General features: G+C 39.1%; 4 protein-coding genes and 1 non-coding gene across 11 annotated transcripts; all 5 read left to right on the top strand.

Moving 5' to 3' along the window:
- Positions 1–1862: 1862 nt before the first annotated feature.
- LOC140770833 (uncharacterized) lies at positions 1863–4066 on the top strand. The gene is made up of 3 exons (XM_073112125.1): positions 1863–2400; positions 2693–3097; positions 3187–4066. The coding sequence occupies exons 1-3, from the start codon at positions 2031–2033 to the stop codon at positions 3558–3560; spliced, it is 1149 nt and encodes a 382-aa protein (XP_072968226.1). The 5' UTR covers positions 1863–2030; the 3' UTR covers positions 3561–4066.
- A 2218-nt stretch (positions 4067–6284) lies between these two features.
- LOC140770897 (GATA transcription factor 15-like) lies at positions 6285–8264 on the top strand. Of its 2 annotated transcripts, none has more exons than XR_012106071.1 (4): positions 6285–6685; positions 6779–6865; positions 6950–7421; positions 7617–8264. XR_012106071.1 is itself a non-coding variant. In XM_073112223.1 (4 exons), exons 1-3 carry the CDS (start codon positions 6665–6667, stop codon positions 7187–7189), a joined length of 348 nt encoding a protein of 115 aa, XP_072968324.1. In that variant the 5' UTR covers positions 6285–6664; the 3' UTR covers positions 7190–7221; positions 7617–8263. The 2 variants fall into 2 exon arrangements, 1 of the variants encoding a protein (XP_072968324.1); XM_073112223.1 differs by having other exon boundaries at positions 6950–7221; positions 7617–8263.
- Positions 8265–10843: 2579 nt separating this feature from the next.
- Positions 10844–15887, top strand: LOC140770251 (uncharacterized). Of its 3 annotated transcripts, none has more exons than XM_073111344.1 (6): positions 10844–11288; positions 11406–11620; positions 14133–14319; positions 14401–14486; positions 14636–14727; positions 15351–15887. In XM_073111344.1, the coding sequence occupies exons 1-6, from the start codon at positions 11016–11018 to the stop codon at positions 15620–15622; spliced, it is 1125 nt and encodes a 374-aa protein (XP_072967445.1). In that variant the 5' UTR covers positions 10844–11015; the 3' UTR covers positions 15623–15887. The 3 variants fall into 3 exon arrangements, with proteins under 3 accessions (XP_072967445.1, XP_072967444.1, XP_072967443.1); XM_073111343.1 differs by having other exon boundaries at positions 14085–14319; positions 15354–15887; XM_073111342.1 differs by having other exon boundaries at positions 14085–14319.
- Positions 15888–22308: 6421 nt separating this feature from the next.
- TRNAF-GAA (transfer RNA phenylalanine (anticodon GAA)) lies at positions 22309–22381 on the top strand. Its single transcript has one exon. It is a non-coding gene; the product is annotated as a tRNA-Phe (tRNA).
- A 68-nt stretch (positions 22382–22449) lies between these two features.
- LOC140771255 (prefoldin subunit 2) lies at positions 22450–25538 on the top strand. Of its 4 annotated transcripts, none has more exons than XM_073112714.1 (3): positions 22462–22609; positions 23328–23431; positions 24807–25538. In XM_073112714.1, exons 2-3 carry the CDS (start codon positions 23410–23412, stop codon positions 25259–25261), a joined length of 477 nt encoding a protein of 158 aa, XP_072968815.1. In that variant the 5' UTR covers positions 22462–22609; positions 23328–23409; the 3' UTR covers positions 25262–25538. The 4 variants fall into 4 exon arrangements, with proteins under 4 accessions (XP_072968816.1, XP_072968818.1, XP_072968815.1 ...); XM_073112718.1 differs by having other exon boundaries at positions 22482–22609; positions 24811–25538; XM_073112715.1 differs by lacking the exon at positions 23328–23431 and having other exon boundaries at positions 22450–22609.
- Positions 25539–26647: the final 1109 nt, after the last annotated feature.

The following is a 26647-nucleotide window of genomic DNA, read 5'->3' as shown; positions in this document are numbered from 1 at the left end:
CGTAAATACTTATAATTATAATTAATCAATAATTACACTAATTATATTTAGTTAATAATCATATTAGTAAGTATATAATCTTACAATAATTAGCTGTCCAAATAATTTAATTTAAACTACCCAATAAAATAAAATGAATAATTAATAGAAACCAAATTGGAAACCCTGCTACAATGTTGGGACGAGATTAGGACTATTGCAACATAGAGGGAAAGGAGACCGAAGAGGAAGAAGAAAAGGAGAAGAAGAGAAGAGGAAAGCGAAGGAAAGGGAGGGGGAGTCAAGCTAGCAGGAGGGGACTAGCCCCTGCTGGCTAGCCAACGATTGGATTGGCATGTCACCGAAGGCTCAATTTCAGCAAAACTCATGCCCAAGGAAAAGAGGAGAAAGAAAGAGGAAAGAAGAGAGAAAAATGAAGAGGAGAGGAGAGCCTCATCGGTAGTTGCTCCGTGGTGGTGGGAGCAGCATCGAGGTTCTAAGAGAGTGGCATTGGGAATTCAAGGGAGGGAGAGAGAGTACGAGGAAAAGAAGAGAATGAGTGAGAAAAAAAATGAGTAAGAGAAAGAGAGAATAAATAGAGAGGGAGAGGCGCTTAGTGAGGGCGACTGGGCATGTTGCGGCCAACTAGCTCAACTCATGCCCGAGCAGCATAGGTACGAGGCCGGCCATGTTGTGCCCATTTATTTTTTTGGGCTATGTTGTTACATTTATATTTATGTATGAATCTTTAGTCTAATTTCCGTAGACTTTACTAATTGTCGGCAAATTTCATTAACTATATCATAAATTTTGTTATACACTCGAAAATAAATACAAATAGATCCGATATCTGATCTATATTTGTAGTTCTACCTAGCAAATATGGTAATTAAGTTCATAGTCTGTTTACTATCTATATCCAACAACAGATATAGGTATCTAAACCCTAGATTTAGCTTTTTTTTTTCTTTTCAAATAAGAGAGCATCATGAGGAGGAGATGAGGGCTCATAATAAATATTTAAAATCATGTGTAGTGGGTTCGTGCGGAGTGGAAAATCGTTATCTTAAATCTCGCGGTGCATTCAATTATTATAAAAATGTTGAAGGTTTTTAAGTATATATTATGGATCTGGATGAACGAACGAGTTGGCTTTCTTTGCTACCCCAGATCATGTGAGGTGCATGTGCTAGATCTGAATTTTTTTTTTCCTGAATCAAGATTCAATCTATTTCGGTGTGTAATCAGATCCTGATATCCATGAATAATGCATATTAAAAATAATATCTATTTATTAAATGAATTAGATATAGTTTGACCAGAGCTCCAATAAATATAAACACTTGCATATCAAATTTATACTTTAAAAGTTGGTATAAATCTAATATAATGCGAATACAAAATGATCCAACTCCTAACGGATCAGGTACTAAAGATGATTTTAGAGAGTAACGAGGAGGAAGAAAAGAAAGGAGGAACGGGTAGAGCATGAAGGGTAATACAAGTGTCTCAAAATCGATACCTGATTCTAGACCGGACTTAGACGTCCAATCTTATCTTAAACCTAGACTCGACTAGTCCCGATACAACAAATCCTATTCAGGCTAACGACGGAAATGGGTACCATAAAATGAAGAGACCAGAAGAAATACAATCCGAATACAGTAGTGATTTATTTTACAATCGCTACTCTCAGTAATAAATATCGATTCCCTAAAAAATGAAACGTGAAGAAACTGATCGGAACCTTCTCAGGAAAAAAAAAAAAAGAAAAAGAAAAGAGAGAAGAAATTGCCCGGTCCTGCTGAAGGAAATTTTATAATCTATAAGGTGGTAAACATAAAAAAAGAAGAAGAAAAATTCCCTCACACTCCTACCAAAAACCAAATGCTGTCTCTCTCGAACAAAACAAAACCCTCCATAGCACCCCACTTTCGGAGAACCGCGAGATAGCGAAAGCAAACAACGCTAACGATCCCACCGAAGCCCACGAGGAAGCCGCGGGGAGGAGGAGGAGGAGGAGGAGGAGGAAAAAGTTCGGAGCTTTAGGCATGCGGAGCACCGTACCGCCCCCGCCGGACGGCGGAGGAGGCGCCGGCGAGGAGTTCTGGTGGAGGCCGGTCGCGGAGTCCGGGCCGCCCACGGGCCCTCGCCACCGGGTGGTGAAGGAGATGGAGCGGCTCGCGCTTCTTGGGCATGAGCGCCTCGACGAGCTCCGGCATAAGCTCCTCGGCTACCGCGCCGGCGACCTCTGGTTCCCGGCTGGGGGAATACCGAAGCAGGACACGGACATACCTCCGGTGATTACCGTGCTCCTCGTCGGCTTCGCCGGGGTTGGGAAGAGCTCGTTGGTCGATCTCATGTACTCCGTTCTTGGTCGCGCTGGATTCGTTCCCTTTGCCCAGGCGTCATCCCCTGCCGGTACTTTTCGTGATCACGTTGTTTTTATTGGAAATGTTTGATTTTGAGTACTGGGTTCTTGTTATTTTTGGTAGATATGTTTGTTTCAAATGGGTTGTGATGGTGTGGCCTCTTTTGGTATCCTTTTGAAGGGTTCTGGTCGAATTTTCGAACTGGTTCATTTTATGTAGCTTCGTTATGGTCGAAAGCTTCGATTTTTTTAACTGGATTCGTGCTATTTTGCTAGATTGTGATCAAAAGTTTCAATCTTGAGAGTTTTTTACTGCTGTTTCTAAGGTGGGTAATAATGTAGGAAAGGATGGACGCACCCTGTGCTTGGAGGAGCACAACGTGCTACGTTCGATGCGGAATGGCTTCTGCGTCTTCGATTCCCGCGGCCTCGACTACGACCGCGTCGCCAATGGCATCGAGGAGGCCTCGGATTGGATCGAGAATGGCGTCCGCCACCGCCAGCTCTGCCGCGGCGCCGAGTCTTTCTCCGCCGCCGCCACATCCACCACCTCCTCCTCCTCCCCCTCTGTCCCTGTCTCCGTCTCGCCGTCCGCCGCCACCAAGCGGTTCGTCCGGCGGCGAGTCAATTGCGCCATCGTCGTCGCTAGCCTCTCAGAGCTCTATCAGTCCCTCGTCTCCGGCGACGTCCGACGCCTCAATGCCACCCGGGATCTCTTCCATTGCCCTTCCATCAAGGCTAGTTGCAGTAAGTCTTACTCGCCCTCTCGCTTACCTTCTCTCTTCCTTCTTTAACGCATTTCGTCGAACGGTGCTTAAAATCAAAATTCTCTGCAGACGAGAACCCAATTCTGGTGCTGACGCATGGAGACGAGCTCACCGCAGAGGAGAGGATCAACGGCCGTATTCGTATATGCGAGTTCTTGGGGATCTCCGACACGGGAGGTGTATATGACGTGCCATGCATCAATGAGCACGGGGCACTCGTAGATGAGATGGATCCGGTGACGGCATACGCCGTCTCTGAGGCCATCTACCGCGCGCTCCTGGTGGCCGACCGCGGCCACCCACCGAAGCCCAGTGTCAAGGACTGGGTGTTGTTGGCCCTCACTTGGTCGATGTACACACTCTCAGCCTTGTTTGCCTTCCTCTCTTGTTGCTGCTCTAAGGCTGCAAAGGCTAGTAGAGATCAGAAGCTCAGGCGACAATGAATGGTCTGAAGCAGGATTTGTTCATAGGGGGTGGGGGTAAAAGTGCACTAACATTGTTTGATTACTAACTTTGTACTTTAGTTCTTCCTCAAAATTAAGAGCCTATTTGATTCCCTGTATCTGATGGAATGGGAAAGAATTGGGCGGCGACTGGCGATGACATTCGGACTATGAATTCTTTCGGAATCGTGGTCGCCGTTTGACGTGCTACTCTTCAATGATCAACCATAGATTGGATCATCTGATATTGCTTATCCAGAGATGGAGCTGCATTGCCTGGATGAACAGTGGCAAGAAACCCCTTGAGATATACAAAGCTCTTGAGAGGAATGTGTGATGTATTTTATTTACTTGTTTCTTATGATTGGTTTGTGGGATTCATTGTTACTGGTTACACAGATTGTATGTTCTTCCTTGCCTATTGGGCATGTATCTGTTCTTTTAATTTGGAGTGATAGCTTGTGTAAATTTCAATGTGATTGTTTTTTGTGGTTTAAAAGATGGTAGCTTCTTCCTTGCCATATCTTTTGTTCTTTGATGCACATCAGATGGATGATCAGAGCAATGTGCAATTTATTTACTTCTATATTTTTCTTGGTTTCAAAGATTCTTGGTCCTTCCCTTCCTATTAGGCATATTTGTTTGTTGGATTTGAAGTGAGGGCATGTTAAAAAAAAACTTATATCTGATAGTTTTTAATTATCTTTTTTTTTTTAATTTTAGAATTTTCTTTTTTTGTGCATATATATATATATATATATATATATTCTTTAGAAGTTTCTTATTTATCTGTATGCCTCTTTAAATTATCTTTAAATAATTTAAAGATAAAAAGATAAAAATAATTTTATTCTAATTTCATAGATTTCTCATAGTTAAAGATATTTTTTATTTTTTGTTAAATTATTAAATTTTAATTTGTGAAATAACCAGAAAGTTATCTATACAAATAATATATATATTAAGAGTTATTTATATAAATATCAACTACGGACATACAAGCCAAAAATATCATAATAATTATTAGTGATTATTACGCATGATCCAGTATACTAATTTGTATGACATCCTAATGGTGTTTCTTTTGTTTTTTTTTTTTAATAACATGAAGATGCTGTTTTCTATTTAGTTTCTTAGTCGAGTAGGAAGAAAAATGAATTGGTTTCTCTCCTGTTTTCTTTCTCTATTCTTTAATTTCTAATTAGAAGGTAAAATGGTAGTTTAGTAAATGAATAATATACCTCTCTTTAAATATATGATTACTAAAAAAATTTAATCATCTTAAAAATATGGGTATAAAGATTCATATTTATTTAAACAATTAGCTTATTAATACCTTAGGAAATTGTAACCAATACAGTGCGATAAAAAAATAATTTAAATGCGGAAGTTCATAATGCTTATGATAAAGATTAATCTATACTTGTTCTTAGATTAACTAATTATTTACAGTGTTGTTACATTCAATCAAATTTTACATGCTTGATACACAAACGAAAAATCTCCATATTTTAAAAAGCCATATACCAGCATTGTAAGGAAAACAAGCATCAAGCCCTAAGGGCAAATAGATTCAGAATGATGAACACTGAAATTATCGAAATTTTACAGGCTAGCATTAGTTTGTTCCTAATTAAGAAAGTATCATGAAGCATTGTAGCTATAACTTGCAGAATCTAAAACCCTAACAAAGATATCACACAATGGTATGGGATAGGCCTAACCAAAACCTAAACCGTGCAGCACCAAACAACCTAACCATGGCGAAGGCTAAGACTCGGGCCAACACAAAAACACCAACCAAGCACCACTAGGATCCGGAGGGGCTTGACGAGGTGCCAATTAGAGAGGACTTGACTGGAGCAACGACAAAAGGAACAACTTGACACCAAAGAAATCTTGCAAGGACGACGACGACGATGGGGAAGGCAATAGTACCACCAGAGCTAGGTCCCCTAGCGACGCGAGCGACTATAGAACGACAAGAAAAGAGAGGAAAAGAGGACAGTGTGCTTGTGGGAGAAAAGGATGGTGAACTATGAAGGCAAATGTGGGGGGAGGTAAGATTGAAGGGAAGAAACAGAGGTTATGGGCTATGTCGGTGCGAAAAGGAGAGTGGCTAGAGAGGAAGACAACAAACGATGAGAAAGAGCAGCAACGATGAGGATAAAAAAAAAGTAAAAAAGGGAAAAGAAGAGAGAAAGAAGAAAAGATGAGAGAAAAAGATGAAAAAGGGGAGAGGATGAAAGTTCACAGAGAGAAAAATCCCTTCTCAAGAAAGGGAAGAAAGTTGCCATGCCAAACCCCAGCAGAGCTAGTGCTGATGTAGAAGGAGAATTATAAGAGAGTTCAATTATGAATCTCTGATAGCAAAATATTAACTAAGATTATTAGATTAGAAAAGATATAAGAGGTTGAAAGCACGTCTTGTTTTAAATTTAAAGAATATGATAAAATGAGTAAATTTAATTGAATAAAAACAACAATTCTAATATTATAATATTTACTATGGTGAGAAATAAGTTATTTTTATTTTTTCTGTAAAAATTAGAAGTTTTACACTACTCTAAATCAGATGGTATAAAGTGGTCTAAATAAAATTTCAGAAATAATTTGATTTTAGGGCATAATTACTGAGGGTAATTTGTATTTTATCCAACAGAATAAAAAGATGTTCCATTTATCTGTCTCTCTCTCTCCCCTTTTCATATGTGCATCCTTTTGTCATCCTTCCCCCCCTCCAGCTTTTCCTGTTTCCCTCCACTGCTCTCAAGAGGATCTACTCCCTTTGCATCCCTCCAATTTCTTCCTCTTCCTCTCTCTCCCCATCTCTGCTCTCATATACACACTCTCATCTCTCCTCCTCTATCTCTCTTCTCAGATCCTCTCCTCTCTTTCTTCTTCTGTCGAACCAGATCAAAGATCTCGCTAAGTGAAGGAGATTTCTGATGTTCTCGATCTCTGCCAGTAGATCTTTCATCAGATCTTATCGTAATTGATCCCTTCTCTATGCCCAGAAGGAAGCAAAGCAGATTAATAGCAACCGGGTGATCGTTCAATTGACCACTTTGTTGGATCGGAAAGGTGAGATTTTGAAGCGAGGAATGAATCGATCTTGCGAGAAGGTGAGTTGGGTCGATCTTACTTTCCCGTATCGATCTCAATCTTGGTCGTTCCCTAATGGGCTTATCTCTCTTATCGCTTCGATTCGATACCAGGATTCCAATCCGGAGGAGCGCAGGAGCTGCGCCGATTGCCAGACGAAGAAGACTCCTCTGTGGAGAGCCGGCCCATCTGGTCCCAAGGTAAGCATAGATTGATCTAGAGAAAGATTTGGCGAGTTGGGTTTTGCTTACTTCGATCTGATCTGATTGTGTTCGCGCTCGCAGTCGCTTTGTAATGCTTGTGGGATTCGCTACCGGAAGAAGGGAGGAGAGAAGAAGGAGAAGAGGGAAGAGATGGGCGTTTCCTTCGAGATTAGGATGCTGGGGTTGGGGAATGAGATCGTACTGAAGCAGAGATCTGTGATCCATAAGAGGATGAGGAGGAGAAGGATGAGGAGGATGGGAGAGGACGAGAAGGCTGCCGTCCTTCTGATGGCTCTCTCTTCTGGATACCTCCATGCATGACGAATTTATCAAGGATAGCTCCTTAGAATGATGTAAAAAAAATAGTTGCAAGTTTTGGATTCGTTGATCTGTTATTGGTTAGAATGGTATTTGTATGAAGATTCTTTTTGACTCTTTTGCCGCATGTTCGATGCTGTCTTATAAGCTATTTGATTGTAACGTCGCAAGTTTCAAGGGAGTAGCTTTAGATCATACCATTAATAGTTGATGAATTCTTATGGATATCTAACATGTAAGTTGTTAATTTTGTCATAACATACATATAATCTTTATTAGCACACAAACGATCTTATATGCTTGTATAGCTATATATACAAGGGAGCAACATCAAATATTTGTATTATTTGATCCATTTAATAAGTAGATATCATTTACCTTTGAGATCCACATCAGATTTGCACTAATCGGATCTTGAATCAAATGCCAGATCCGATAAGATCCCAACGTACTACAAGAGCACACCCAAGCAGAGGAGCCCGCCCAAGAACAGGGCAAGGAGCGACTTCTCCCCGAGGAAGGGCCCGGGCTTGAATCCCGAGGAGAATTCAGGAGTATTGTAGTAAAACGGGAAGTACGGCACCATGGAGCTCGGCGGCGCCAAAGTATCGCAGTCGATAGTCGACGGCGGAGGAGGGGAATAGTAGTCGGAGGCGGCCGTGGGAGGAGGAGGAGGGGAGTAGTAGTAGAAGGTTTCGACGGGTGGAAGAGGAGGGGGCGGGGGAGGAGGAAGTGGGCAAGGGTAGTTCGGGCAAGAGGAGCAGAGAGTGCATGATGGGTCGCCGTCTTTGACCACCGCCGTCGCGGAGGTGAGCATCGGCGGCGGGGATGGAGTTAAGGAGAGGAGGAGGAGAAGGAGGAGAAGGAGGGGAGAAGAGGGTAGCGTTGGCATTGTGATTTGGAACGGAAGAGGGAGGAGTGGAGTCAGATCCATGGCTTCCTTTTTAGAGAGGGAGTGAGAGAGAGTAGCGTGGGGTGGTGCATTGGGGTTCGGGTTTTGCTTCTAAATGAATCCATGAAGACTCCTTTTATCAATGTAACTTGTAGTTATTCAAGAGATCAATTTACATTTTTCTCGAGGTTTCGTCCAAAATTAAAGTTTTCCTGTAGAAGAGTTGAGGAAAAAATTGCTTTCTATACTCTCTCAAATATTCATTTGGGCCTTAAAATCATTTGTCTAAATTGTAGGCTCACAGATGAATCCATTTCCCATCCGTGTTATCATTTATATAATCGATTCTGGATCTCGTCCATATGAAATGGCTTCCTTTTGTTATGGGCATCCTCGAGGACAGCCATTCTTTCCTCAGGTCTCTGGTTGAGGTCACTATTGGATGATCTAAGAAAGGAGGAAAGAAGCTCCAGTTCACTGGCATTAAGGAAGACTTAAAAGGTTTGCAACAAAACTTACTTTAACCATACATCTCTTATGAATACTTTTGAACAGCTTTATACCAAGCGACAAAACCTCAATTCTACTAATCTTTTGAACAAATTGGGACTCTCTTCCAGTTGAGTGTATCAAAGTCCACACTGAAGTCAATAGAAAGAATTGGCAGTAGATTAAATGTAGATAGATATAAGTTATAGAATCGTAATGTTAAAATGGGGAAAGATAAACAGAGTTTAGAAGTGAAGTTGAGATTGAATATGAGCATTTCGGTCTGTCATTCTTTAGAGATTCATCTTATGAATGAATAAAGTGTAACGAAAAATTAGATCAGGTCAGTGAAAACTGACAATAGTTCGTAATTAACTCTCCATAATAACACAAACTCCTTGTGATGTACATAAAATCGTAGTTATAAAACACTGAAGATGAGGCTATTAATTACTTCCATTTGGCTTGCAAACGTTTGATTAATTCTTAAATCCTAGGTTGCCTTGGATTGAAGGGAATTCGTGAATGAATGAATAAAGATTCGATATTTACCTTTTTATTTATCACTCAACCACGATGCCATATAAAAAGGACGACCATGCTTGATGACACTCTAATTTGTCTCGAGATCTACAAATGGAGTCATGAAACACGAGAGGCGTAGCCAGTTGGTAGTGTCTACCAACAAGGGAGCACCAAAATTTCCATGGGATTTAGTCGTCTGGTGGAGGTCACTTCCATACTGGCTTGGCCATACATCAACGACCTAATTAGGCATTTACAGTATTAACCTCGAATTAACAAAATATTCATTTCTTAGGTCGAGCCCAAATCCCGAGTCATAGGGATTAATTCCAATGCCCATTATTTATGTTTTTCTTATACGAGGAAATTCTTAGAAATTTGTGTTGTTTAAAGTTTTTTTTTTTTCAAAAGAGAGCTCGTAGGTAGGTTAATTTATTAACTTATAAGACTTTCATCAATATATCGTGATACACACAGAAAAGAGAAAATAGAGCGACAACCTTTTTGATATAAGTCTTACACTTGGTCTACAATAGGTAGTTCAACAATTTAAAATAGAGCATCAAGCTTAGGGTACTAGAAATTTTCATAAGCGAAGAGCTTTGATTTAGCTTGCAAGTTCCGTCAATCTAGTAATCCAAGAAATGGGCATGAGAATTCTCAAAGGCAGGAGGATTGAAGATTACTTATCAAGAATAATAAGTTAAAGAAAAATACATACAACATCTTAAATCAGCAGCAAGGCATGAGAATTCTTAAAGTCAAGAGTAGTGACTTGCTGAGAGGGAAAGACGCCTCAAGCTTTTCAGAAAGGGAGAGGAAGAAGAGGAAGAAGGGGAGGGGGGAAGAGAGAAAGGAGGGTTCACTCCTCCCCTCGCCCGTCGGCTAGGGGAGGGGAGTGAATAAACCTCACCGGTGAAAAAAGAAATCCCTTCAAGAGAGAAGGAAGACCCGCGCCAAATGCACTACATGATTTTAAAGCCTATTCATTGCACCCTAAAGAGAGTGGGTAAAAATAGAAAAAAAAGAGATTATTTTTTATAGTATAATTGAGATTTTTAAAGGAGATAAATATAAATATTAATTTTAGAGGGGTATAAATAATATATTTGAGAAGGGTATTCTGTATACATGTAGGAAAAAAAACTTGTGGTATGTAAGAATGAGAAGTCGTGTTGGAAGTTGGAAAGTGGATTAATCTTCTTGGACTTCTCCGTCATTTAGTGGTACTTCGGGGTTAAATCAGAATTGGTGTCAGATCAAACACGTGTCGAAAAAGAAATCAAAGCGAATATTCTTTTATCGATCATTTCTACGTGGACACCCATAGAAAGTAGTATGCGAAACATCTATCAATCGTCTGATTAAACCATGGAACTGAACTGGACGAAGGATATAGAGAGCAAGACTCCAGCGTCCGCTTAAATATTGTCTATGCGAGGATTGGCGTTCGCTAAGGCGGAAGGTAATAGTTACCGAACGTGACGGGAAGCAGAGGAGGAGAAGGTGGTTGGAACCATGGATTTCCGAACTGAGGGAAACATTGTACTTTACACCCTATGTTTCGTGGTATTTGTAGATGCGAGTCGTGCATTTTGCTTTTTAATTACCTAAAAAGATATACCTACGTTACGTAAGACTTAAGAAGAGGAGTGCAAAGTGTGAAATATAATAAACAAAAACTATAGGGTGTTAAATGCACTTTGTTCTACAAAATTACAAAGAATGGGAGGCGGAGAACCACAGTCGTCTTCTCAAATCTCACCTCGTCTGTCCTCTCTCGGATCTAAAACCCCAACCCCCTCTTCACACACTCCATCTCTACCCCTCCAAAACCCTAATTCGGATCGCCAATAGCGTCTTGAAATCGAGTTCTTTAAGTCAGAAAAGCTCTCCTATCTCTTCTCCTCATTCCAGCATCCAATGGTCAGCTCAGGCGTCGCATCGTCGTCTTCCCGAAGCTTCGGCGTCGATCGCTTCTACAGCCCTCCCGCCATTAGAAAGCAACTCGAGCAGCAGCAGCAGCAAAAGCTCCAGAAGCAGCAATTGAAGCCGAATCCCGAGAGCCGGATCGATTCGGATGATGCCACCTCCAATCCCTCGGTGTCGTCGTCCTCGTCCTCTTCCTCTCTCTCCAATCTCGATCGGTTTCTTGAGTCCACCACTCCCACGGTGCCCGCCCAGTACTTCCCTAAGGTTCGTGGGGTGCGATATTGGAAGAAAGGAGCGAGCTTTCTCACCTTTCTTGCAGTCTTTTCTCGTTGTTGTTTGTTCTTGTTTGATTTCATTTTCCGGAATTTGTGATTGCCTCAGACGAGCGCGAGAGGATGGAGGAGCTGCGATGTAGTGGATTCTCATCCATACTTTTGCCTTGGAGATCTATGGGAGGCGTTCAATGAGTGGAGTGCGTATGGAGCTGGGGTGCCCCTGGTGTTGAATGGAAGTGATTCTGTGGTTCAATACTACGTGCCTTACCTCTCGGCCATCCAGATTTATGCTGACCCATCCAGGACCGTCTTGAGATTGAGGTAGGATATTTTTCCGATGAAAACTACGATATTCACTCATTTGTACGTATCGATCTGTTTTTCGCGGTTATAATTACATGCTATGTTAGGATTTGCAATTTAACCATAATAGCAAATCAATCCCGGAATGGTGTAGAAGCACATCTTGATGTTAACCATATTCCTGAATTCTAGACACAATGTCCTTATCAATCTCTTATTCTTGTTGAGCTATAGGTCCTAAGGTGATGCAAGTACTTCAATTTGATGCTTTTTGCAATTATTGTAGTTATATTAGGAATGACCTGACAGGAATCTGTCTTCATGTCAATTGATTCATTATCAACAACACACTTTTCAGATGATGTACTAGCATTGCTTCAATGATGCTCTCTCCAATTCTCCTGAAAGGTCCACAAACTGTGAGCAAACATATTAATGACGAGAATGCATTTTCTCTATGCCACTAATAATACTTGTCCTTGTTCTTCTATTCTGCCCAAGCCTTGCTGAGATAGATTAGAGAAGAAAAACACAAATTTGCTGATTTTGTCCCTTGTCAGTAAAAGAAGAAACTGAAAGTTGTGTGGCCTCCAATACAATGATGGCCTTCTAGGAGGAACTATTTAGGATTTATCTAACATCAATCCTCCAGGAAGAGGTGCCAAAATCCTTATAAAATAGAAGTTGAACGAGAGGAATAAGTCCGCTTGACCTTGAATTATGTACCACGTAATTGATATTTTGGCCTATAAAACAAGAGCAATGCATAATATGAAGGAGAAAGATCATATTTTTTATGTCAGATGTTGTCAAAGAGCTAAGTGGAGGGTAGTACCAATATCAATCAAATTATGTGAAAAGGCTGCTTGTCTGGAAATTTTTTTACTGAAAGCCATTCTAGGAAGTCTCATTTCATAAAGTTGGATGAAGACATATCCTCAGCTCTATAACAGGCATCTGCAAATCGTGTCACCTGACCATATCATGATTTGCAGTTTCATTTTTGCTGCTTATCTAACTTGTAACACCTAGTCTACACCTGCCATCCCATTGTCATTGCTTGAAGCATGATACATGCAACATGGAATATAAGTGCATGTCTCTAATCTTGACTTTGTGGGTTGTAACTTGCACTTAGAAAGAGAAAGAAAGTTTGTTGGTTTACTTCTTGACAGCTATGGTAACTAGCAGAGACATTCTATCGAAATTATTATTGAAGTTGGAACAAATGGTTTCTAGGAACATATATTTCCATATTTTATAAGTGTCTACATAGAATACTGGACCTCATAGGATACTATTTGGCGATTTTATGAATATCTGTCATATACTTCCTTTGAGTATGTATTATGATAAAATATAGATTCATCTATGACATTTTTAGTCTCTTCTTGGATACTTTTGAGAGAGGGATTTCTGATATTGATCAATGACAAGAGTTGTAATGAAGTCAAACTGAGGATGCTATTATATTTCATTTACCATCTACAACAAGAGTCCTTGTATATGCACTAGGCTTGCTTGAACATGTGCATGCCATTGCTTGTTATTACTTTAAACAATGAACCGAGTTCCCTAATTACCAATCTTGCCATTTTGACTCCATTTGCCTCAACATCCAACTATGATTATTGGCAAGATCACGGCACGAGGGATTGCACAACTATCAAATCCAATGGTTTTGAGAGAGGAAAAAGGTGCACATTTGAGAATGTCTTAGCATCTATGTACCCATATCGCAAATTTGTGTCCATACTTCACAAGGTTGTACCGAATGGTGACTTACGGGAGAAATCACAAAAGCTCTCCTCTCCACTGGGAACATCAAGCAATGCAGTGAAAATGACCCAGGATTAGAAACATTACAATATTATCTAGTCCAAGTAGTATCCTGTTGGACCACATCCACCTTAGAATTCTTCCAATATATATCATACCAAAGGAGCTCCTCTTCTTTTGGATGAAAGCAAATACTTAATGTTTTGTAGAGGTTGCTAAGTTTGCTGTTTTGTTTTCTGAGAATGGGAGTGGAGTTATATTTAGACAACCAAAAAATTTAAAGATTTTGTCTGTCCATAAAACAAGCATCAGCTATTTAATAATTATCTGAACTTAAAATTCACAGATTCTGCGAAAAGATTTTATATGGTAAGTGTAGCTTTGTTTAACCAAAAGCAAAGAGAAACATCAAGACATCATCTAGTATTATGTGATTATTAGAAGATATATATATACACATTTTTTTTGAGAGACTGAATGCTGAATGCTGATATAAGCCGAAGTAAAGATCCTTCACTCATTTTAAAGTAATGATGTTGTAGATGAGTTAGTATTGGCAAATATGTGACTTCTATGAGGACAAGAAATGACTTGTTCTCTTTTGATTTTCCTAGTGTCAAAATAATAGAATTGAAAGTAGAAGGTTTCATATGATTGTTGTCAACTTTATATTGTTGTCAATTCACTCTATTCCTTATTTAAGGCGACCTGGAGAGGAAAGTGATGGAGAACCTTACCTGGATACTAGCAGTGAAAGCAGTAATGGGAGTGAAGCTGATCAAGCGAGGGAAAGAGATGCATCTTTGGGGACAACCTGCCACGTGAGTCAAGGAGGCTTCCACAATGATGATGGTGAAGCTTGTGCTTCGATGAGCCTTCCAATATTTGAGTATCTAGAGCGGGATTCACCATATGGTAGAGAACCTTTGGCTGACAAGGCAAGTTTCTCTTCCACCTTTAAGAAATCAAGCTGTAAAGATGATCTATATGGTAATGCTCATTGTGCACATGCGCTCCAGATTTCAGTTTTGGCTAGTAAATTTCCAGATCTGAAGACCTACAGGAGCTGTGATCTACTGCCATCCAGTTGGTTCTCTGTTGCATGGTACACTTTACTCTTAAATAACATTATCTTCTTTCTGATTACCTAACTCTACAACTGCATTCTTTCGGGGATGGTTTACTACTCTTTGTACTTGCGATATTTACAAATTATGCATTATTTCTCAATGCATTTTCGTGCTTTTGTTTCAGGTACCCAATATATAGGATACCCACAGGACCAACATTGAGGGATCTAGACGCCTGTTTCTTGACATATCATTCGCTGGCCACACCTTCTAAAAGTAAGTATTTTATGTCACTTCCAGTGGTTAGAAAAATATCCATATGCCTTAGTTTTGTCTCTCACAAATGACATTATAATCAAAGTCCTTATATATATCCATAACGAACAAAAATGCGATCAAAGAAAAGAAAACAGAATGCCAACTGCCAAGTATCATGGATTGTACTTTATGGAGATAAAATGGTTTCATAGATGCATTCCTTTTCTCTCAGATGAACTTAATAGCCTACTCATCTTGATAGTTTGTATCAAAGAGAAACATATCACTTCTTACATAATGGGAGTGCCTATTGTGTGGTCCATGTTTTCGAAGTTTGAAGAAAAATTGTTCTCCACATCATTGAAATTACAGATATGGTGGAATTGTTGCTGGAATGCTGGGCTTACCCTAGAAGAAACTCAATTAAAATGCACCTATTGCTTTGTTTCAATTTGTCCATCGTGCAGGTTTGCACAAAGATAGCTAAGCCTTTAGTCCCAACTATTCAGAGCCTGCAATGTTACAAGATTTTCAAAATTCTCTTGAAAGATATATTTTGGAAATTAAAAAACTGGTTTCTACTGTATGAGTAATGCTGTCGATGGCCATCCCTTAACAAAATATGTTTTGATTTCTCTCAGCAGATATCGGCGATGTACATTCAGAGATTGCCAGCTCCCGCAGAGTTAGCGACATGACTGGCTGCATCAACATGTCCTCGAAATTGTCACTCCCTATATTTGGATTGGCTGCATATAAGTTGAGGGGTTCAATTTGGATTTCTGATGAACAATATGAGCGGCAGCTAGCCAGCTCCCTACTGCAAGCTGCGGACAAGTGGATTCGCCTTCTACAAGTTGATCATCCAGATTATCGGTTCTTCATCTCACACTGCAACAAATTAAAGAGGTGAATGCTACTCAGTTTTGTAAATGCCTCCAGTGAAATAATATATCCGTAAATCACCAAATTTCTTCTATCAGACATAAGATAGTATAATACTACCGAAATATCCACTATGCAATGTCCTGTATGCTTGTATGACCTTAGGTTTTCCTTCAGAAAACATCACTGGATGCGTACATAACTTATCTTTTGTAAGTATCTCTAGTTTAGAAGAGAATAGAACAAGTGTTTGACATGTACCATGTTTTTCTACAAACTATTTCTCTGGATTACTTCTGTCGTCCTAGTAATGAAATATTCCCGTTTTTGTTAGATAAATCTTTTATCGTTCTTGTTAAATCATCCTGGATAAAGTATGGGTCTATATATTCTCATGTATAGCCATTTTAATTGCTATAATTTCTGGATAGATTCTTAGTTAAATATGCAATACTTTACAGCTTTTCTCAGAACCTTGTTTGAAATTGTACTGAACCAATCATACAATTTTGCCTCTTAGTTTAATTTCAGGACAAAAGAACGAAAGTGAATCACAACTAGGCTTTGTTTTGTACAAATTACACATTGAATTAACCAAACAGTTCCACTGGAAAACAATAAATGTTGCTTTAAATGATTACCTAAAACTTCCTCAATACTAAGTTGGTCAAATCAAATTCTTGGATCTTTCTAAATTTTAGATATGTTGTCGCTCTTAGAAAGAGCTTTCCAACGAATTCAAGATCACAAGGTTTGGATAGTTAGATTTTGATATATCGACCAACCAATGACCGAAGGTCAAATAAATCTTAACTTGTTAACCCTCCAATAGCTAAATAAGTGCTAGGTTAACTTCTTAGTATGAAAGAAGAGAAGTTGTTGTAGAAGAGGGGGATTAGGAGTTAGAGGAGGCCAACGAAAGATTTTGGCAGTAGAAGAATGGAGGTGGAAAAGAGGGCTAGACAGTTGAGAAGGAGATAAATACATAATGCCAATTTCAATTATTAGATTCTTTAACTCCAATTACGGTTTCCTCCCCATATTTATAGAGGCTAACCCTAAGGGTTCAAATAACTAAGTTAAAACCCTAACAAACCAACTAAACCAGTCTTCCTTATTTTCTCGGATTAATCCTTCATTTTGCCACTTATCTTCTCAGATTAACCCTTCATTTTGTCACAGATAGATTCTGAATCTAGAGAAGTTGTAAATACCAAAGTTGTAGATCTAGAGGTTGGCGATCTTATCCAATTGGTTTGATATTATTTGAATATCTATAGAATATTCTGCGAATATTTTTTCGAAACTACGCAAAGTTGGATTTAGCTAAGTTAATAAAATTATAATCTACTAAGGTTCTAACTAAATTAAATAACCAAATAAAATAATTAGACTCAATCCATTTAGTTTAATCTCTATTTGATGTGATCTGATCTGGTTTGCATTTGTTCCGTACGAGAATCTTGGAGGTTTTTTTTTCAATCTTGAAGTTTTTGACCAAATTAATATTTACTAAAGTACTATACTAGTTAAATTTATTCTAAAACTACTATAATTTTGTCAACTTAGGGCAAGTTGAAAATCGATGTCTTGCCAGATAGCAGTTCTTCTAGCTATATATATAAGGTTATGGAGGTGGGCAGAACTCCAGTAAAGCTCCCACCTTTGCCAAGTTTTCAGGCAACAAAAAAGATTAAGAGGCAGAGGAGGTTGTGGAAGTGGGTACTATAAAACAGGGCTAGATAAGAAAAAAAAGAAATTAAGGCCAAGTTAAAACGCTCTCTCTCAGAGCAATTTAGCTTTCAATTATTTTATTTTTTGGGGATAATCCTATTAAGAATCAGACAGTAATTTTCTACTCTGGCAAAAATTATAGTAGTGTTTAAATAAGTTTAAACAAAGTAGTAATTTAATAAATGTCGTATTAGTTTAGTGAAAAACTCGACGAATCTCCTCCACTCTCTCGTGGTACTGACACACAAGGGCCTACCAATTTATTTCATTATATATATATATTTTATTTCTATTTTGCCCATGAGGTGCAATAGATGTAATTTATTAAGTATTTGTTTTGAGACTTAAAAAACTCAACTCAATTGATAGACATCCAAACTTATCTCTACAAAGAGAAGCACAAGTATGAAGCCTCAAGAGCACAAGACATCTAAAACATCTTCTAAACAAGGTATTGAAACTTTTCCCTTTGACTCCATTCAAGATCTACATAATGATAATCTTAAGCCAGAGAAATAACATCAACTACCAACCAAAGAAAAAAGGAAAAAGAAAAAGAAAAACTGACGATCATAATAAATCTTTCAAGGAAGCTTCCTCCCTCCTCCTTTTGATGTTATTGCCATCCATTGGGACATTCCGATATCCGAAGCTATTAACACCGACTTTATTATGGTGGTGGTCCAAACTGGATCGATCATTCGCCACTTTTCATCTTTAAAGATCGGCAAGGAATGATTCAATCCGTTAGCATTCAAAGTGAAAGCAAGGCATTGCGCCTTTCTTATCTTGACGCCGAATCCAAAGAATATAGGATTAGATCCTCTGCAGCCGCGGCTGCACAGAAACCCTTACGACCTGTTGCTTTGGCCGGTCAAATGGCCTTTCCATGTACCCAAAATGCTAGGAGAAGATTTATACACCCGGGGGCTGCAGCCGATCACCAAGCCCAGGAACTTTCGGCACATTATATCTTTCTCTCTTTTCCAGCCGTCAAAGAAATCTGGATTCCTTTTAACTCCTTTTGAACTGGTACTATAAAAGCAATCGGATATCGTTTCTTCGTACCCAGAAGAAGCCCATAAGATAACTTCTCGGTAACATGAATGACACGATGGAGGCCTCCGATGCATACCAGAGTGGCCCAGCGGCGGCGGTCGGCTCCTGGGCCACGGAGGGCGGCGGTAAGGGAGCGCAGCACCCGTACTCCGGAGCCGTGGCTCAGAGAGTTCTGTTCGGGTCCGGGAAGCGCCGAACCGGCGGCCGGAGGGTGATCGGCAAGGATGGGAAGTCGGCGCCGAGTAGGTTAAGCAAGGTGTCCGGCGCCGATAATGCAGGTGGTTAATTCTAGCTAGTAATGTGTATAATGTGTTAGTTTTTAGTAGCAGACAAAGCAAGGCCTCCTCTGTACGGTCATTTTGTACGGAGTTCATTTCTCCATAGCTAGTAAAATGGAGCAAATTCTTGAAAATTTAGCTCTCTTTTTTTTTTTTTATGGTTTATTTATGGGGATGATGGCTTCCAAGTTCCAGACTCGGTGTTGGTGGAAATATCAGCATATTTAAGTTGGATGAATTAATTATGCGACAAAGACTTGGCTTTGTCTTCATGCAATCCATACGTACGTAGCGTGACGAGCACGATGAAAGTAAAGGACGGCATGATCCCATGTAGCAAGGTCTGGAAAACGAGTCGTCCAATAGTATTACCACCATACGAAGGGATTGGTCGGTTTGCAGCCTGAACCGCACGAATTTCCTACATCTTAATACTTGGCAGATATCAATTGGCTCCGAGTTAAGAGTTTTCGTCGCACACCTTGCTTTATGTGTTTTTTTTTTCAGTTTAAGCCGTATATTTGTTTTTTTCTCCACTATCTTTGATGTGATCCTTTAAAAGTTACTTGTTTTTAGTCCAGAATTGTATCAGAATAGATGCTAATAACTTTTTAGAGGGAATAAGCAATAATTACTTGGGTGGCCCTAGCTTTGGTAGGGTTTATCATAAATCTTACTCCAAAAAGTTTTGTTTACTTGTGTTGACGAGCTTCTCATTTTCCTCTCCTAGCCAGAGTGTCTAGAGAAGGTGACAGGTCTTCTCCACTCTTCCTCTCTCTCCCCACTAAAGCCTCTTCTTTATCTTCAACTATCGTCGATCAATTCCTATCGATTGTTGCCTCTCTTTTTCTCTCTCTTCTAAATACTGTGCTTTAGGGGCTCCTAACTCTGGTCTTTTAATTTGCCTTATTTGTTGGGTTTAGAATGTTATAGGATTTTCTTTTAATTTCTGTTGTCCTAGTGGGTGATCTCTAATCTTTCTGTCTTTGTGGATTCTTAGAATCGTACCTTGTACTGCTGATATGCAAGCTGACTCAAGGCTCTTTGATCAGTAAAATTATTAGAATTGTTCTTCATTTTGATTCTTTTTTGTGCCATCGAATTTGATACCTTATTTGAATTATAGTATTGTCTATTGTAAACCAAGTGTGAAAGTTGTATTAAAGAGACATAGTTCTGTCCCATTTTCACTATGTGTTAAATGAATTATTGTAACTTTTTGGATATTAATGAATTGATTTAACTAACAGCTCTATTCAAAAAACTTTTAGAGAAGAAAGCATAAATAACCACTTAATTTGTATGACCTTATTGTACTCCTCCTAGCTGATGTATTAGATAAGATTTAATACTAATAATAGACACAATTGTTATGAACTTGTACCATAAGGGAGTTGAATAGAGAGAGATGGATAACACTGAGAAGCCAACCCAATGTGTTTTTGGTATCTTAGTAGAAAATTAACGAGTCGAATTAGAAATAGTAAAAAGACACGGGGTAAGCTGCAATAGACACAACACAAAATAGACAACGTAGTAAATTCCTGCACACGGGGCTGCAGGACATCCGTAACAAATGCAAGTATTTCAGTTTCTCTTGCCTGCTAATCCGACAGCTGCCCAGCTCGTCTGTTAATGGCCACCTCCTTTGTCTCGTCTCTCTCCCCTCTATTTATAACCCTAACCCTAAAAATCCCTACAACCAACCACGCCTCTTCTATCTCCCACAATGCGCGATCTAGAGGAGTATCGGAGGTCGCCGCCGCCCGCGATGTCGTCGTCGTCTTCTTCGTCGGGGAACGTGGTGGTGTCCTCGTCGTCGTCGGGGTCGTGGTCCTGGTGGTCGGGCGACCCGGAGGCGAAGCGGCGGAGGAGGGTGGCGGCGTACAAGGCCTACGCCGCCGAGGGGAAGGTGAAGGCTTCGCTCCGGCGTGGGATCAACTGGGTCAAGATCCGCTGCTCCGGCCTCGTCCGTGGTTGGTGATGCCCCTCTTTTGCTCATTTCTTTTTTTCCTTCCGGGGGGGGGGGAAGGGGAGGCTATTTGACCGAAATGCCCTCGTTTTCGGGAGTAATTTACGTGGAAGAGGATATGAATCGTTGTTGTATATGCGATGCGAGGAATAGTTATTCCTTTCTTCTCTCTCTCTCTCTCTCTCTCTCTCTCTCTCTCTCTTTTTTAAAATGATTTTCTTTTTCTTTGATTTTATTTAAAAAAGGTGTTTGTATGCATCATAGGTTCAAGGAATCAACCGATCCATTTGATTCTAAAATTTTTAAGATCTTTGTGTAATCGGATTGTTTTGCATTCTTGTAGACATTCGAACTTTTTTAAACTTTCTTTCCTCTTTCTCTATAGAAATTATGAACTAAACGCTTGCTTCCGGATGCAATGATCATGGAGAGACTTTTAAGCCAGCTGTTGCCTACCATAATCTCTACTGTGATCTAGCCCAAACTTTTAAGCCAGCTGTGGGCTACTAGAATCTCTACTAGCATAGCATTGCAACGCAAATTAAGAAGAAAACGTAGAATCAGGTGATCATCCGACAAGGCGTGCCCTAATCGCCTTTTTTTTTTAAAAAAAAAGAAGAAGAAGAAAATATATAATTAAGTCTAGAGAGACATTCGTTCTTTCTTTCTTTCTTTTTATATTATTACTATTATTATTATTCCTTTCTGGAGCTTCGACGAGTAGTAGCGAGACCTAGCATATTTCACACGACACACAAACCTCACGAGGTGACACGTGACTGGCCGAGGCGACCGATAGTGACTGGATTCTTAACCATGGCCAACAATCAGGAGATAGGACTCCTGGCCGCAGCTATGGGTGACCGAAGGATGCTATCGAGGGCTTCATTGTGAGGAGACAAAAGTTTCCAGTTGAGCGATTAGGGAAAACACCGACGGAATTAACTAGAAGAAGACTTGAAAGCCAACAAGGAGAGGCTACCAAGTATAGCCTCAACCGAGGGAAAAAAACTACTCATTACAGATACCATCGGCAAGGGGACAATAAGGGGATGCTATCAAGTTCATGGACCGACCAATTTTTTGATGGGACCAAAACATAAGAAAGAAAAGGGAAACAATTAATTAGGTCATTAAACTAAAATTAATTTAAAGAAGAGATAGATGACCGGAGATGCAGGTCATAGGATCGAAGTTACAATTTGAATACTGTTCAATTAGAAGTTATCGAGACACATAAAAAAGATAACAATATATATATATATATATATATGTCCTCTTGTGGACAAATTTTTTTCTTTCTTTCTGTGAAATATGTATTTTATTTTATCAAATTTGATGTCCTAGGTCATTCAATAATTGAGAAGGCCTAACAACATAGTAGTAAAAGTTAGAACTATCTTTTATGTAATAGTCACAAAGATGAAAGTAACGGGATGACAAATGTAACTAATAATAATTAAATAAAAACTTTAATTTGCATCTTTTCCTTTCAAAAAAAGCTTTAATGTGTATAAAAATAAAGTTGAAATAATCCACTGTGATTAGATACTTCTGATTGTTTTCGATGCTCGTATAGTTGTACCGATAATCTAATAGATTTTTAAAAATCATTATCTTCCTGAAAAATACTTATATATTTTAAATTATTTCATATCAGAAGATCAATAAGCGGGGATAGCTCAGTTGGGAGAGCGTCAGACTGAAGATCTGAAGGTCGCGTGTTCGATCCACGCTCACCGCAATTTATTTTGTTTTTGTTCTCATCATATTATTCAAATCTATTTAAACATAATAAATAACTCTTCTCTATTTCCTATCCTCTAATTAGACTAATTAGAAGGTTATTTTTGTCCCTACGGCTCGAGTAGAGTCCCAACGAGCCCTAGCTTTTCCTCTTCCCCTCATCCTCGCTGTCTCCGGCATTCCCTAATCGCCTACGGCTCGTGCTCTCCTCGCCGTTCTCGTCTAGGTCGGTTCATGTTAATTACCTTGGTGGATTTACCGATTATAGCTATATAGCCATTTTAATCTTGCGGCCGCACTAATTTGATGATTGTGCAACACTGTCCTACTTCGTGTGATTTCTCATTGTCCTCGCTCTCGATACATTTTTACACACTAATCTTTCATAAAGATGCAATTTTTTATGAAAATTTTTTCCCGTGACGGATTGCATGAAGCAAAGTTAGTGCAGTACATGTTATTTGTGAAATTAGAATGTAATGAAAGGTTTATCGCGATAGATCTTTCTTCGGAGCCTATTTGAGTGTAAGGCGTAATTTTCTTCTATAGTGGAGAGGATTTTGATAGATCTGAGTTCTTGACCAGACAAAGGTCAAATACTTGATGCTTTCTAGCTTGTGATGTCCTCCTCCTAGGTAGAAAACTCGTTCGGAAGTACGATGTATCTTTCTTTTTTCTTTTTACTGTGATATGATTTGCACGAAGTTAGGTGGCATTTTTTTTTCCCTTCAAATAACCCTTATAGGAAGATCTAGAACAAGGTTGATCTACTGCTATGGCAGATTGGATCAGTTTACTTTCAAGGACTCGTCAAGTTCATTGGATGACTAATAGTTTATCTGTTTTGAATTGGTTTTTGTTCCAATGCTTAGCAAGTCTCCGTTGTTATGTCTTCCTGACAATTTGCTATGCCTACTCTTAGTCTTCAACTTGGTATTCCTCAGATGGTTTCTTGACATGCCAGCGATTTGAATTTGCACTCGTGCCAAGCTTGCTAATTGCTATATCTTAAAGAGCTGCTAGACCATGCATGAACCTATCATTGCAGGTTGTACCCTGGATCTTATTGCTTAATATTTATCGTATGTGTACTATCCAGAAACTTGCAATCTTTTTGGCTTTTGCCTTTGCATTGTCTTAGCTTTCCTGAAGGTTAATCCACTGGATCCTACAAATTAAGAACAAGAAGCTTTGAGGATAACCCACTTTTCTAATTGGATTCAGCATATTATAAGTTGTGACTCCTTGTCACCTTGAGAATGATCTATAACCGAGTGCTGCCAAGAGTCATTTCTTTAGCAAGTACTATAGTGTTATGAGTTACCAAAGTGTTATTCAATATTCTACGTCCTTGTGTATAGGTCTTGATTTCTGTTCGTTTTTAAGTCCATTCCTTCACTATGGTTCTTTGCTTTTCAGGAGTTTCTACTTGCTTTAGCATGATCTTTGTTCCTTTTCATTAAGGAAAAAATTCATATAATATGTCAGTTCAGGAGAGTCGTAAAAGCTAAGAAATTCAAGTACAGACCTTTAATATGTCCTTAGACTAACCCCTTAACAAGAGTTACCATTACTCCATGGCAAGAAAAATCTTTGCAAATGGTTGACTGAAGGGCGCCCGGTTATTGTCACTGGTGTTTGTATCTTTCTTTACAACAATATATTTTCCTCCCCTGATGTCCTTGATACTATAGACATTTTGTCTTGATCTCCCAATCATTTATTGACAACATTTTTGGTTAAGTTACTTTCTAAAGGGATTTGTGTAGGTGACCTTATGTTGTGGTATGAGATAAATTCGATTTGTGAGAATTTATTTGTTACATAAAATGTATTTATTTATAGGGAGAATGTAGGCATGCATTTTTAGTGGGATATGAGAAGCGAGTTTTTGAGTTGGGTTGTTTGAGTTATGTATTCATTAAAGAAGTGTGAGAGATGCTAGTTATGTATTCATTAAAGAAGTGTGAGAGATGCAGCAGATGGGCAGTCAAGGTTGCTTCCAATGCTGTAACATTTTTTTGGAGATTGTTTTAATAATCGAACTTTTCTTTGTTGGTCAGTTATCGATTGCCACGGTTGCAGTTCCTTACGACTATTTCCAAATGGAAGGGGTAAATTATCTCATAGTTTCTCCATCTCTTGTAGAAATGGAGTTAACATGGTTTTACTATTTCCTCGTGAAGGGAGTTTGTGAATTGTATTCTGATTTATCTCTACCTTGAGAGAGATAAGGGGACTATAATAAGTACACTTATGCAGTGTTTATCTTTGAAGTTGTTTCACCTGTCACTTGCTTCATTCCATTAATAGAGCATCAACCTGCAAAATCTGAGAAAGCAATTTGTATTTGCATTCGGTGCATTTTTAACTTTTTAGAGGTTCTCAGTTGTAATTTGGATTTATTTCAATCTTCTGAATAGCCAGGACTATGGCAAACAAAGAAAGCGATGACAATAGGGGACCTGTGAATGAGCAAGTCATTGCAAATATGTATGCTTCAATGCGCTCTGAAATGAATCAATTCTACTCTAAGATCACAGAGCTAGAAATGGAAGTTAGTGAGCACTCCCTTGTCATTGGTGCAATACAACCGCTTGATCCCTCTAGGCGGTGCTACAGGATGGTGGGCGGTGTGTTGGTTGAGAGGACAATCAAGGAAGTCCTGCCTGCAGTGCAGCGTAATAAAGAGGGCCTCGAAGAGGTCATTGCTAGGCTCAATGAGGCATTGGAGAAGAAGAAGAAAGAGATTGCCGAGTTTGAGTTGAAGTACAAGATCAGGATAAGGAGAGGAGAGGATGATGCTAAGGATGATGGTAACAAGAAAGAAGGTTCTGCACAGGGGGTTCTTGTAGGTCCTGCTAATGAGCAAGCCTAATAACTGAAGCCTTTTTGGTTGCTGAGAGATTAAAGACTTGTGTGCCTCGGCATGCTTTTATAGGTATCATCAATGATCTGATATACTTGGACCTTGTTTTGTCCATTGGGTGTTATTTATATCTTGAGATTTTGTACTTCTATCATGAATGATGAGTTTTATTGGAGAGTAGGATTGTTATTCACTTTACAGATATATTTGGTTGTGTAGAATTTCAAAAAGCCTTTCACTGAATCGAAAAACCCATATATTTCAGTGTTTACATGTCTTAGAAGTATGATTTGAAGCGTTTTAACCCTTGTAAATGCATTCGGCACATCCATACAGTTGTACTAGATCTGTAACTAAATCCACGGATGTTGATCATATCCTGGGTGCGGCAGCCTGAGGGCGAGGGAGAGGCGGATACAAATGGTGGTGAGGGTGCAGAAGAAAGAGAAGGGAAGCTTAGACTGAAAGGGGGAAGCGAGGAGAGGAGAAAAGGGATGACTCTCCCTTTTCTTAGCTACTTGGGCTAGAAGAGAAGAGGGAAGAGATCACCCTTGGGGGCGAGGGTAACTGGTGCAGGTGGAAGTTCAATTTCACTCTAATGCTTTTCATTTGTCCTCTTTTTTTCTTTTATGATCCTACAGTTGAGATTCTTTAGATGCAAACATTATATATATATATATATGTTTTCTTTTGTACTTTTTAAGAGAAGTGAAAATTTTATGGTACCTAATTAAATTGTGATTCGAACCAACTCTTACACAACAGGAATCCTTTAAACAATTGTAGCACTATCTGATTGGCAACATTAGATATGAACGTTGTAAAATCTCTATATGAAATTAAGTTTTTGCAAAGATCGGTTCAAGGAAAAAATTATGATCCTTACATTTTTTTAAGGAAAAAAAAAACAAAATTCTTATTCTTCCTTGCTTGTATAATCTCTACATGGAATTGACTTTATTGCAAAAATAGGTTGGGGGAAAAAATGTAATCTCTATTGAATCGATCCTCTCTACAATCCTTTCATCAATAGTAGTTGATATAAAATAAAGTTCATGCTGTAATAGAAGATAAAACCACCTCAACCGAATACCTTAACATTTGTGCAATTAATCCTTGAATACCACCCTTTTAGGATTAGTCATAGAGGACTCATAAATTATGTATACTATTCGATCATCATCATGTTGTTACGTTTGGATGACTCCAAGCGTTGTAGTTTCATCTCTTTATAGAACTTTGCTATGAATTCCTCAGCTTGCATATCAATCGCATTTGGTGTGCCACCTTCATGGGCAATAGTAACTTTATCATTGTCGATGCCCTCCTTCTCATGTAGTGCTTGCAAATCCTCAACCGAAGCATATTGACTCATCCAGCCAGACGAGTTGGCTG

This window comes from Typha angustifolia, chromosome 11 (assembly GCF_048772165.1).
Source record: "Typha angustifolia cultivar Huaian chromosome 11, ASM4877216v1, whole genome shotgun sequence".
In the NCBI taxonomy this organism is placed as follows: domain Eukaryota; kingdom Viridiplantae; phylum Streptophyta; class Magnoliopsida; order Poales; family Typhaceae; genus Typha; species Typha angustifolia.
This window is presented reverse-complemented; position numbering and strand designations above follow the sequence as displayed.